We start from the raw sequence: 13,021 nt of genomic DNA, 5'->3' as shown, positions 1-13,021 counted from the left end.
CCAGGGACCAGCTCAGATCGGGACTGACCTTCGTCTTCAGAGGAGCCCGCTGCCCGCCGCTGCTACTGATGCCGGCCATTCAAGGTTCTCCTGCACGATCCAACCACCTCGATCAGGCTCGAATTCAATTGCCTCCGTCGGTGCAGATCCGTGCCGTTTCAGGCCGATTGATGACGGACTGACGGTAACGTGCCTGCACCGTGTGCCCGCCCGTGGAATTTGAGGGCTCGCCATCGCGTCGCCGGTCGTCGCCGCACAGGCACAGGCTGGAGTAATGGGAGGGTTGATCTGAAAAATTAGATGAGGCCAGGCCGGACCGATGAAGGCCTTGTTTACTTCGCAAATTTTTTTAAGAATTTTCATCACATCGAATCTTTGGTCGTATACATAGAACATTAAATATAGTTGAAAATAAAACTAATTATACAGTTTACCTGAGATGAATCTTTTGAGTCTAGTTACTCCGTGATTGGATAATATTGTCAAATAAAAACGAAAGTGCTACAATAGCCAAAAACCAAAACTTTTGCAAACTAAACAAGGCCGAAATACTGCGGTCTGGTTGGCAGTTGGCAGCACGAGGGAGCTCCGGTTCCGGCCGAAACAGTAATGTGCGTTTGTCAAAGGACTCAAGGTGCAGTGCAGGCGCCAATGGCAAAATGTGGTACTACAACAAACTCTGATGAACCGAATGCAGAGTCGTGGTCGTGGAGAAGGTGAAGGTTTGGGAACATGGACAGCGAGTGTCACCCAGACCCAACTGCAATAGTGAGCGATTCAGTACCTGAGTTACTTGTGCGGCTCAAGCCGCAAAAGGTTGTTGATGCAGCCTCATCTTGTTTGCAGCCTGGTGATATGAGATTGGTGTCGTGTTGTCAGCATCATCGCATATATAGTTGACGTTTATCCACGTAAGCCGGTTACAAACAAAAAAAAAAAAGATTGGAAAAAAATCGCCGGTCGAATTCCCGGTTTCCCCCATTTCGCTCCGCATAGGCGTAGCATCCGCAATCTCCCATGGCGGCGTCGCCCGCCCTCCTCTCGCTGACCCCCGCCGTCTCCAGGCACCCCCACCTCCTCTTCTCCCCTTGCCCTCCGCCGCGCCACGTCCGCCTCGCCCCCCCTCTAGCCGCCGCCACACCCTCCCCGGGCGGGAACGGCCCTGGCCCTGGCCCCGGCGTCTTCCTGTCGCCGCGCGCGCTCTCGCAGCTCGACGAGCTCGCGGCGTTCCGCTACGAGCACGCCTTCCCGCACGGCCTCCTCACCGTGCGCGCCCTCACGCGTGGCCCCGACGACGACGCCGTGGCCGAGGCGCTCGTCCGCCTCCTCGCCTCCTCCTTCTCCGAGACCGTGCGCTGGGCCCCGGCGCAGCGGTACGCGCAGCTCCTCACGTTCGTCATCCGCAGGTACCTCCACGACCGCCGCGGGCTCGCGCCGCACGCCGCGGTGCTCGTGGGGTTCTACCGCCCCGCTGACGCCGGCAGCGACGACAGCGCCGCCTCGGAGGAGGGCGGCCGGGATGATGAGGGCGGCGAAGGGGAGGGTGGAGATGAAGGGGAGATGGCGTGCACCGCGGAGGTGTCGTTTGACGCGGTGGGCGCGCCCGGGGCCCCGCCCACGCCCACTCCGCCGCTCGACTTCCCCTACATCTGCAACATGACTGTGAAGACGCCACTGAGAAGGTAATGGAGTATGTTCTGGGTCGAGCAACCACGTTGACTATTTCTTGTGGAAAATAAGTTAGATGCATCCTTGTAAGTAGTAAGATGCAGTGGGGAGAACCTTCTCATCACATGCGTGATAAAAGCAATTTTGGAGAAACCTTGTGCTGCATGATGCAGTTTGTGTTTAGATGAAGGATCAGTCACCATTGGAGACGATCTGTTCTCAGTCACTGTTGATTCAACGCACATTAAGTAGTTTATTCAATATATTATGTTGAAAATATGTCAATTGTAATGCTTCAAAATTTGCCTTGCTTTTGAACTAATAGGAGAGGAATTGGAAAGCAACTTCTTAAGGCATGCGAGGATCTGGTTTTCAAGATGAATGCCAGAAGACGTGTGTATCTTCATTGTAGAATAATCGACCAAGTCCCATTCAACATGTACAGGAAAGCTGGATATATTATTGTCCAGACTGACAGTATTTTGGTCTGGCTGAGCCTTCAAAAGCGGAAGTACTTGATGAGCAAGGAATTACCCCAAGCTTCTGTTGTTAGTGAGACTTCAACCAAAAACTTTGATGATAATATTGACAAGCTGAATGTGCTACGGGACTAACAGGTACACATAAGAATGGTTTTTGTGTATAAATGGGTTCTGTTTACCTCACATTTCCACTATTGTGTAACTTGTGATGAAATCAACTGCCATTCATAATTGTTAATTGGCCATCACAAGATGTTTTAACTGAAAATGAGTTGGTAGTGGTTTTAACCCATATGGCCAGTAATCAGAAATGGATTCTGCTTCCACATGCAACTCACTAATTGGATGTTTATGATTTAACTTATGTTGCTGTTTATGTGTGAATTGGAAGAATTTTCTGTTGATTCTGTTGTATGTGAATTGAATCTAATCTCATTTGAATGCTTTGGGGGCCTGCTTACTAATGTCGGCTGGTGGATAAAAATGACAGTACAAAACTGAATTAGACTGTTGGCAAAATGGAACTGTTGATGCATATGGCATTTATACCATTGAAGTTATGCGACAACTAACGACGGAAATGAACTTTGTTTTGCTGGAGTTCTATGAGAATCCACGTCCCACGATACATATAAGAATGGTACTGGTAGTTTTTCTCTCTCTAGAACCTATGGTACAAATGTGTTTTCAAAGTCGACTAGGGAACCGACAATAATATAGGCCATTTCTACTTACGCTTGTGTACCATCAATTGTAAATCTGCCAGTGCAAGCCCTTTGGAACCATTGGTACATGCTCTTATTGTAGTAGTGCATATCCAATATTTTCTCCTGATAATTATGATTTACTCAGTTCTCGAGATTTCTGTCACTGTTTCATCCCAGTCCCAGGTTTTGTGCCTGGTGGTCTTAAAGAGGGAAGAGAGAATAAACTATATGCATTCCACTCTGTTCTCATGAAAACTTGAAAACCTTGTGCGCCACTATTCATCTTCCTCCACCACATAATGTATCCATTTGGTTGCTATGATAACAAAAATAAATGAATTATAACAGTGTTGCTTGCCTATCAGATCCTAGATTTCTTCTCATTTTCTTTGCATTCTTACTTTCTTAGACTTAGATTTTAATTCAATATTGTTAGTTTGTTCGACAAAATTTCTAAATAGGTATTGTTTGTTTATGATTTAGATTTTGGGTGTGGTAGTGTTGGTCCAAGGATTCTCTGACATTAACTTACATTGTAGTGATACTCTGCTTCTCCAATAAAAAGGAGTGTGCACTGCAAATATGTGTATATGAGGTTCGCTATTCACTGTTTGTAGGCTAGAACAAAGGAAAAAACATGGTCCCAGTAACATCAACACCACACTAGAACATCATGTCTATCAAAGTAATCTTTCAAATCCTGGCCTTTTCTTTAGTTTTTACCTTGTTTACATCATATCATGCTTTGGGTGAGGGTGATCGTTACAATGAAGAATTAGTAAATATTAAATGCAGAGAAACCATGCAAATTGATAGCCTGTGTGTCATCCAAGCAACGAATATTGTCATGTTGTGCAAGTATCTAACATGGTTTGCATTTGTCGCATCCTTCCAATGGCAGACCTAATCAGGATAATGGTGTGGTGTTGATGCTAACATAGGAAACCTTTTGGGACCTTGAATTAGGAAAAGCCTTAAACTAATTTGACCAGCCAATTCACTTCTTTTCATTGTTTTTGCATAATTGATTTTGCAAGTCTTACTCATATTTCTTAAGCACAGAAAGTAATAACTCATTCCACATATCTATTGGTCCTGGCAAACACCAATGGGAACAGTCACTATAACCCCTCATCCACTTGTTATTCCAATGGATCCCTGGATGTGCATCAGGTCTCATGGACATAGCTTTGGTTATATCTAAAATCTCTATATTCATCCGCCTCCTGTGTCTGTTTTCGATCTGTGCTCTGCTAGCTTCCTCAACCTGTGCATTTCTTATTGCCCATTCTACTGTTCTTGTCATTGCTTCTCCTCCTCCCATCGGTTCAGTTCTATTGCAATATCCTCCAGTATTCCAGAAGCCATTTTCAAAATGTGCTGGTGTTGCTGTTCTTACTAATGTTAACTGTAATCCACATTCTTGGCAGTTGCTCAAGTTATTGAGGGCCGTCCTAAGCGCCCTCTGAATAACTGTAGTGACATCGAAGCTTGTGATGTTATCCTCTGAGCAGTATATGCATCCAGTGAGTTTCCCACCTTCATAGAGATAATTTTTCCTGAAGAACCATCGGGAACTGGATATGACTAAGATATTGATCTCAGGCAAGTTTGCAGCTAATCTTTCATCAAGTTTGTCCAGGTGTATGTCATGCATTTCAACTACTGTGCCATTGATCTCTCTTTCTGATGCTTCTACTAGAAATTTGGTCCACAGTGCCATGAGTGTAAAATTGTGGGATCTAAAGTACCAAGTGACAAATTTATCTTTAGTGTCACTATACACTTTGGTTGGAGTTTCCACCTGCAATATTTTGTAGGGTTTGTGTCAGGTTATCATGTCACAATTTCACACCAAACAGGAGAAAAGTTTATTAGAGGTGCAAACTTAAATAAAATAGAATTGCTATGATAATTCATTTCATATTTAGAAAAGGTCGAAATTACTCCCTTAAGTTTGGCCTATGTCTAGATAACACCTTAGACTAATATTTGATTCAATTTACACCCCCAACTATTTCAGTAGGTCAAATTTACACTTTACCAATATTTTTTTCTGTACAATTTGGCTTTGAATTTCAATTTTTGTGAGGTTATAGACATCATAATTTGTGTTAAAAATGCACTATGAATTTTTCATTGTCATGTTCCATACAGTTTTTTTATTTATGATGTTATTATTAGATGTCCTAACCTATCAAAATAATGATGTATATTTTAACATAAATTATGATGTCAGCTATTTAACTCACAGAATTTGAAATTATTGGCTATACAAGAACTGATAATCACTGTTCTATTGCTGTAAGGTAGGCTAACTTATTATTGTTCCTATCCATGACACCATGGAAATTAATGTCATGCAATTTTAGATTATCACACAAACAAATCAAGCCTTGAGTAGTTGAGCCACTTTGGTCTATTGTAGCCTCTAGATCACTCGACCATATGAATCTGGCTACGTAAAGGTCATACGATATGAGCAACAATAGACCAAAGTGGCTCAAAACACAAGTTCCTCACCTGAGACAGTAAACAAAGTAGTGATTCCATCTGGTTCCGTCCAATTGAATCTGCAGCGAACGCCAGTGTCTTCCCACGGACAATATTCAAGAACAGCTGAGGTTCAAACCTTACCATGTCACAACCATGTGGCATCCACTTCCAGTTTACATAATCCATTTGCTTCCCATACTTCCCACAGTTTTTTGACTCTGGCATTGTAGGGCATGTTATGTTAGTGTAGAGTGGACCTCTGAAATCTCTGACCCATGTGCCGTTGAAAGGATTGCAGGCTTTGTCTTCGTGACCTATAGAAAAGATCAAAATCCTATGATATTTCTTGGGTAGAGCTCTTTTGAAACTCCTAGGAAATGTGAGCGGTCGCCAATCTTTGTTTACTGACAAGTGACAATTGAATTGTATCGTGATGCATTCATATTTTTGGAGGCAAAGGGGTTTCTTTTTCTTTGTTTATTTTTGTTTTTACATACGTTAGGTTTTGAAATGTTCCTTTTGGCACTCTCCCCTTTCTCATAATCTAAATCTGGCATGCAGACCATTACAAGGTCCACTATATACAGATTATCCAAAAGCTGAAGAAGTCACTTGGACATGCAGAGAGGTGGGTTTGATATGCTTTTCAAATCGCAGGCTTGCTAAACTTGTCTACGCTTTTGGTAGAAATCAAAACTTGACTTGCTGTAGTGCATTGATCTGGTATCTTATATTGCAGCTAATTTTATATTCAGAATGGGAAAAAAAAGGAACCGGTAATTTTTTTGGGGGGGCAAAGAAGTCTCACTTGGAACTCAGGTACTCTAGAAATCTGGCTAAGGATGCAACACTTGTAGCAATGCTGCATGATGAAAGAGCAGATAAATATGCTAGTGAGTAGATGCATACCAGTCTTCGTCTCCAGAGGAGAGATATGAGTTGGCATCGGAGAGCGGTACAAAGTCGCAGGATGTTGCGTAGGGAGAAGAAGGACGAATAACACTGTGGTGACCATCACTGCTAGTGCTAGTGCTACTGTTCTTCCACCAGGAAATACATGGGTAGGCCTTCTGGTGTGGTTTCGGCCATGGAGATCCGGAGGTGCTACGCTTTCCTTTGCCATGGCCATGGGTAAGGCGGCCGTAAGCTGATGGTAAAGAAGCCACCATCTTCATCATATATATTCTATAACTTGCTGGGAGCCATTGATGACTCTAGACAAATGTGCATTTCTTCATTTGTTTTCTTTGTCCGTGATAAAGAAGTCACTGCAAGTCTGCTGGGACTGGGCGCCATTGATGCCCCTAGCTCCAAGTTCCATGAGGGCAAGCAATGCTTGCATAGACATATGTGCATTTTCTTTTCAATGTTGGTCCTACTTTTTTTTATTTTCTCCTAGGAATCAAGGGAGCGGGGTGCCAAGTTCAATGGTTATGATGGTAAACGGTGGATCACTAGGAATCGTTAATCAAAGCATGTGACATTTTATAGTCGTGTTATGCCTTGATGTTTTCAATCTGAATTTTCTCAGCAACAGTGAAATCAGTCAGACGCTGTCTCAGTACGAGTTTCTCTTGAAAAGTCAAAGCTGAGAGTCGAAGAATTAAGAGAATTGAATTTTACTAAAATAGTTTCATTAGCTCCTGAAGTATTATAAATACTAGTAGATGGGATATAGATCAAAGAAAAAATTACTACACCGGAGTGTATAGTAGTCGGATTTTTATACTTGTGATGCTTATTTCTTGAAGTTGAATGTACTAATATCAGCTTATTTCTCGTCTTGTTCACTTTAGCTTATCAGCTGAATTTGTTAGTTATTTAACAGTATTTTTTTCTCATAATAAATTAGTGAACAATATTTCCTGCCATGCTTTTCCAAACTACAGAAGTCATCAAGTGTGGCTCTCTGCTTCCGAATAGGATCGATTTTTTTTTCACGAAATGTGGTGAACGGCCCTGGCTGAACAACAGTCCCGAGCATGGACCATATTGAGGCCCTGTTTAGTTCACCACCTAAGCCTTGTTGAGATGTGAAAACTTTTTGGATTTCACTACTGTAGCAATTTTGTTTGTTTGTGGTAAATATTGTCCAATCATAAACTAACTAGGGTTAAAAATTCGTCTCGCAATTTACAGTTTGTTGTGTAATTAGTTTTTGTTTTCGTCTATATTTAATGTTTCATACATGTGCCACAAGATTCGATGTGACGGAGAATCTTAAAAACTTTTTGGTTTTCGGGATGAATTAAACAAGGAAATTTTTTTATCTATCCAATTGAATCTTTAGACACATACATGGATCATTAAATATAGATAAAAAACTAATTGTATAGTTTTGTTATAAATCACGAGACGAATCTTTTAAGACTATTAGTCCATAATTAACTATAATTGCTACAGTAATGTATATATGCTAATAATAGATTAATTAGACATAATAAATTTGTCTCATAGTTTCCAGATGAGATATATAATTTGTTTTTTATTAGTATTGAAAATCCCTTCCGACATACTTTTGATGTAACATCCAAAAAATTTTCATTTCACGAAGGCGTGAGCTTAGGATGCAAGTGGTGCGGCGGCGCTCAGCCCGCCCCGCGTCCACATGAGCCGCGAAAGATTTTTCAGGTGCACGCGGCAGACCGCAAACGGCGCTTGCTTTTGCGGGTTTATGTGGCAGCCCGCACAACGCTGCTTGTAGCATCACTTACAAACAGACTTCTTAACTGCTGCAACGCCTCTCTGTCATGGACATCTTCAGCGATGGGATTCATCTAGTTACACAAACAGAACTTGCTATGGTGATTTATAAATAGTTGAGAAACGCTGGTGATTTATAAATAGTTGAGAAACGCTGCTATGGCCATCAGCGAGTAAGCGTGGAGAAACACTGCCGCACGGCGCGATGTCATGCAGGCAACCGTGGCCTCCGGACCAGAGTGCTCACGTATCTGTCATGCTTGCCATGTATTGGCTCCGCGACCGGTAGGTAGGAGGCGGCTCAGCACGGGGCACGGGCAACAAGGCACGACAGAGTCGTCTCCTTTGCGGGTTGTTGCGGCGCCGTTGGGCTACATGGACGAGACGCGTTGAGCCACTCTAGAATAGTGGGTTTGCAGCACGGGTTTAAGTGGGTTACGGTGTGGGTCACGCCGTGAGCTAACCAGTTAGTCATCGGCAATGCCTCCGATGACAGACAGATGGTTGAAGGCCTGGCTGCCCAGCGGCAGTACGTTTTATTTATTTAGCTGATAAGTTATAATAAAAATATTATTTGTTGATTTGTTGTCACGGTGTCGATCACCGTCAGACGTGAAAACTGAAACTGAACTGTTTTCCGTTTGGGTGTTAGTGGGATTATCCGTACCCGGTACGTCTCCCTATCTCCCTATGTTTTTCTTTTACTCCAGCAATGACCACCAGTATTTTTCCCATCTCCTCTCAAATAAAGGGGAAGATATAACTCTCCTAATATCATGGGGATTATATTAACTAACACTTTTTAGCTATATTTTCTCTTATATTTCTGTGGAATTCATCTTTTATATGTGTATTGGAGAAGATATATTAGGATACTGCTGTACTAACTCAGCCAGTATTATAAAAAATAATATTGGTTATTAGGAAACTGTTGGAGGTACTCTCTCGCCCTACCGGGACATGGTAAGCTCGGCAGTCAGTGGCCAAGCACCGGCAAATATCTCTGGAGAATATATACAAACAACAGTGGCCCATGACACTAAATTTTAAAATATGGGCCCATAAAGCAAATCCGGCCCAACTCACGCGTTCTCTCGCTCTGGATGTCCTGGATGACGCACGCGCGAACCAGCACAAACGACAGATACTGGGCCCGTCTCTGGCACCTAAGATTCCCTCCTTCCACGGGTCCACTGGGCTGACGGGCTGTGGTGTGAGGTACTGTACCCGTTTGTGCTTTTATTGTTTATTTCTTAAAAAATTTGTAAAATTTTTTAAAATTTTTTTGTTATATTAAATCTTACAGTACATAAATAAAGTATTAAATATAAATAAAATAAATAACTAATTATATAATTTATCTGTAATTTGAAAGACAAATCTTTTAAGGCCAGTTAGTTTATAATTAAATAATATTTATTAAATATACATAAAAATACTAAGTTGTCCATTTTTTGAAAAAAAAATTGCATCTAGGCCCTGGTCGGATCCGACAAGGCCTGTAGCGACGCGTGAGTGCGTGACGCCTCCGCACAGGAATGCGTACTCCGTGGCAGTGGCAGCAGGCACGGGCAGCTCGCCCACACCACAGGACGCAGCAGGGCAGCCGGGGCAGCGCACGCCCGCACATGCTTCCCGGTCCTCGGTGGGAGTGGAACGCAGCTCAGCGCCAGCAGCCCCACTGCTGCGCCCGCCCTTGCGTCGAGCACCACACCAGTGACACCACACTGCGCCGCGCCACCGTGCGTGTGCGGAGAGACGCTTCGCGGTGCACAGGTTGAACCGTACTACTACTACTGGTACAGTGTGGTACACATACACATTGCATTCGCTGTCCCAAACACGTCTAGCATCGACGTTATGGGCAGAGAAGTTTAGCTGTGTCTTTGTTTAGAGTATAAATATAATATAATCTTTTCATGACACTGCAGCTCTCCCTAATCAGTAATCACTAATCGGTGGTACAGTGTACGTGTTAAGGCGATTGGGCGAGGCAGCGCAGAGCCGTAAAGTGCAGTGCAGGCCACCTGCGCACTCCCGCTGGGCGCGGCGCCAACCTGGCGCATTGACCGCGCCAAGGATCGCACACAGAGCTGACGCGCTCATGATCTCCATCAGACCATCACTCCCCAGAGGCCTACAGCGGCAGCGCCACGCGCCAGCACACTTTCACCCACAGGCACAAGAAGGTTTTCACTCCATCTGGCTATTTAATTTAACCCTGCCCAGCTTTCGCCTTCGCCAGTTCACCGCACAAGAAGAGGAGGCGGACCCAGCCTCTCTCCACAGCTCTCGAGAAACCTCCATCCAGTCGAGGGCAGGCTCCATCCTTCCTCCAGACTCCAGAGGCACCACAGACACACACACACCAATGGCTCCCAGCAAGCTCGCCGTGGTCATCGCCTTGGTGGCGTCTCTCCTCCTGCTCACCAACATCAACACCAAGGTAGTTAACCCGATGAATCATGCATTCAGCATTAATTCTTGTCCTCCTCCCTCCTGATTTCTCTCTGAAAACTGAAACCCTCTCTCTGTGCCTGCCCTGTTCGACTTCTTCGACCAAGGCTGCTCCGGGTCCGGGCGGCTACCCGCCGGCTCCTCCGCTCGGCCCTCCGCCGCACCAGATCGTCGACCCCGCCAAAGGTACGTACGTACGTACGTACCTACTCCGTCCCATCCACCCACCGCGAAAAATCTCCCGCGTCGCCTGACGACGCTCTGCTGCCGGCATTTTCGTCGGTGCTGCTGTGCTGTGGCTGCAGACTGCGGGGGCGCGTGCGACGTGCGGTGCGGCGCGCAGTCGCGGAAGAACCGGTGCGCCCGGGCGTGCCTCAAGTGCTGCAGCGTCTGCCGCTGCGTGCCGGCGGGCACGGCCGGCAACCAGCAGACGTGCGGCAAGTGCTACACCGACTGGATCACGCACGGCAACAGGACCAAGTGCCCGTGAGTGCGGCTGCGGGGTGGCAGCGGCGGTCAGCGTGTTCCCCGGCCGAAAGCAGCCTGAGTTCCATGGGCGCACCACTGCCACGCCACGTCTTGTATGATCCGACCCCGTCCGCGCCGTAGATGTACTAGCTATCTACTCCGTAGTAGTCTACAGTAGCTAGCTCCTGGTTGATGATGCTATGCTGTGTTGTTTGTTTGCTGGTAGTACTGCTCTATCCTTGTGATGATGTCGATGGGCTTTCTGTAAAAAGGGCGTGCCTTTCTCAGTTTCTGTAGCAGTAAAATCCATCTGGGTTGGATCAATGTGCCCATTTTCTAGCTTGTTTGCCAATGTTTCGCTTATTATTAGCTGCCGATTGTTCATTTGTTGTGCCGGATTAGCATTCTACTGACCACCATGGATCGCAAAAGGGGTTAAAAAATAAGTAAATCTATTCGCAAAAAAAAAAGAGTAAATCTGTCCTGGCTGTAAGACCTGTGTTCGCATGCTCATGGACGCCATAATGTACAGCAGGTCGCCCGGAGGACACGATGATTGTTTAATGACCCACCGGCCACCCCTGCAAATGCATAAGTTAGGCCTTTAGTTAAAAAAAATCAAAAAGTTTTTAAGTTTTTTTTGTCACATCGAATCTTTCGACAGCATTAAATATAGACGAAAACTAAAACTAATTGCATAGTTTATCTTTAAATTGTGAATCTTTTGATCCTAGTCAGTCTATGATCGAATAATATTTGTTATAAACAAATAAAAGCGTTACAGTAGCGAAAGATAAAAATTTTTCACATCAAAACAAAACCTTAGGCCTTGTTTAGTTCGCAAAATTTTTTGTTTTTTTGGTACTGTAGCATTTCGTTTTTATTTGTTAGCATTTCGTTTTTATTTGACAAACATTGTCCAATCACGAAGTAACTAGGCTCAAAAGATTCATCTCACAAATTACAGATAAACTGTACAATTAGTTTTAATTTTCGTCTATATTTAATACTTCATACATGCGATCAAAGATTCGATGTGATGGGGAATTTTGAAAATTTTTACGAACTGAGCAAGGCCTTAGTCTGGCGTGGCCACTGAGATTACAGATAATCTTAGTGGGTCTTTGCATGAAACAGCAAGACGGTGAAAGAAAAATATTAACGGACGACCAACTCAAGCTGAGGCAAATGCCAACTTGTCAAGTCTATCTGCTCTCCAATTTCGTACTAGCCTCTGTAGCATTGTTCCTGTCGTGTTGCTCGGGCCGCACATAGTAATGCATGTCCATGGGCCATGGCGGTACTAGTAAAAAAAAATCAGGATGGCTTGAATGGAACGAACGGTCATGAAAAGATGTCGCTTGTGCACGCACCCCTGCACCTGGCTGCATCATCACCATAGCACTTGCAGCGCCACCAACTCTCACCGAGCTTTGTCGTTGCCGTGCGCCGCGCCCGTACGGCATGTCACTACTCTACGTGAGAGTCGATGGATTGGAGACTCACGAGGACGGTGGATGAGCGTGCCGCAGTGCGTGGTCAGTGGTCACCACCAGCGAAGTGTTGATGTTGTCGAGGGAAACAGAAGCAGTGTGAGGTTAAACGTAGCCGGATTCACATCAATTTACATGTTTTGAGGCACATCAATTTACATGTTTTGAGGTGAATTGGAGTGGAATTTAAACTAAATTCTACCCTAATTTACACCAACACGTATAGATGAAATTGAATCCGATAACATTCAAATAAGGTCTGAATGTGACGAAGGAGCTGGGAATCCTCTACTTGAAAGCCCATATTCGGTCCATATGAATTGGTGGCCTGCCCACGTCGCGGGCCCTCGTCCGCCGGTCGCTCTAGCACAGCAAAGCCCACCCGCGAGCTGCAGCTTATCTCGCCAAAGGTCCATCAACGGCCGCACAGCGCGCATAAGTACGCGCATGGAGCAGCCATGGATTCTTCTTGGACTGGGTGGCTCGCGGAGGTTTTTGCCTGGCCGTGTCGCACCGGAAAATCCCAGCCAGCCCAGAAGCACGAGCC

The 13,021-nt window shown here is 44.8% G+C and overlaps 2 protein-coding genes across 6 annotated transcripts; both read left to right on the top strand.

Moving 5' to 3' along the window:
• LOC8073553 lies at nucleotides 921-6,872 on the top strand. 5 transcript variants are annotated; one of them, XR_002454388.1, is made up of 4 exons: nucleotides 921-1,682; nucleotides 1,994-2,285; nucleotides 5,915-5,981; nucleotides 6,093-6,872. XR_002454388.1 is itself a non-coding variant. In XM_021463942.1 (3 exons), exons 1-2 carry the CDS (start codon nucleotides 1,018-1,020, stop codon nucleotides 2,280-2,282), a joined length of 954 nt encoding a protein of 317 aa, XP_021319617.1. In that variant the 5' UTR covers nucleotides 921-1,017; the 3' UTR covers nucleotides 2,283-2,285; nucleotides 5,915-6,872. The 5 variants fall into 5 exon arrangements, 4 of the variants coding, with proteins under 4 accessions (XP_021319617.1, XP_021319618.1, XP_021319619.1 ...); XM_021463942.1 differs by having other exon boundaries at nucleotides 5,915-6,872; XM_021463943.1 differs by lacking the exons at nucleotides 5,915-5,981; nucleotides 6,093-6,872 and adding an exon at nucleotides 4,288-4,688.
• On the top strand, nucleotides 10,172-11,365 carry LOC8073449 (snakin-2). The gene is made up of 3 exons (XM_002447941.2): nucleotides 10,172-10,502; nucleotides 10,621-10,699; nucleotides 10,819-11,365. Exons 1-3 carry the CDS (start codon nucleotides 10,428-10,430, stop codon nucleotides 11,001-11,003), a joined length of 339 nt encoding a protein of 112 aa, XP_002447986.1. The 5' UTR covers nucleotides 10,172-10,427; the 3' UTR covers nucleotides 11,004-11,365.

The sequence above is a fragment of the Sorghum bicolor genome, chromosome 6, assembly GCF_000003195.3.
Source record: "Sorghum bicolor cultivar BTx623 chromosome 6, Sorghum_bicolor_NCBIv3, whole genome shotgun sequence".
Lineage (NCBI taxonomy): Eukaryota > Viridiplantae > Streptophyta > Magnoliopsida > Poales > Poaceae > Sorghum > Sorghum bicolor.
The sequence above is the reverse complement of the archived record's forward strand: the minus strand, read 5'-3'. Positions and strand labels throughout refer to the sequence as shown.

Coding starts and splice junctions, on each gene's coding strand:
- LOC8073553 (XM_021463942.1), top strand. CDS start 1,018: ATGGCGGCGTCGCCCGCCCTCCTCTCGCTGACCCCCGCCGTCTCCAGG. Junction 1,683..1,993: donor GTGAAGACGCCACTGAGAAG/GTAATGGAGTAT, acceptor TTGAACTAATAG/GAGAGGAATTGGAAAGCAAC.
- LOC8073449 (XM_002447941.2), top strand. CDS start 10,428: ATGGCTCCCAGCAAGCTCGCCGTGGTCATCGCCTTGGTGGCGTCTCTC. Junction 10,503..10,620: donor TCACCAACATCAACACCAAG/GTAGTTAACCCG, acceptor TCTTCGACCAAG/GCTGCTCCGGGTCCGGGCGG. Junction 10,700..10,818: donor GATCGTCGACCCCGCCAAAG/GTACGTACGTAC, acceptor CTGTGGCTGCAG/ACTGCGGGGGCGCGTGCGAC.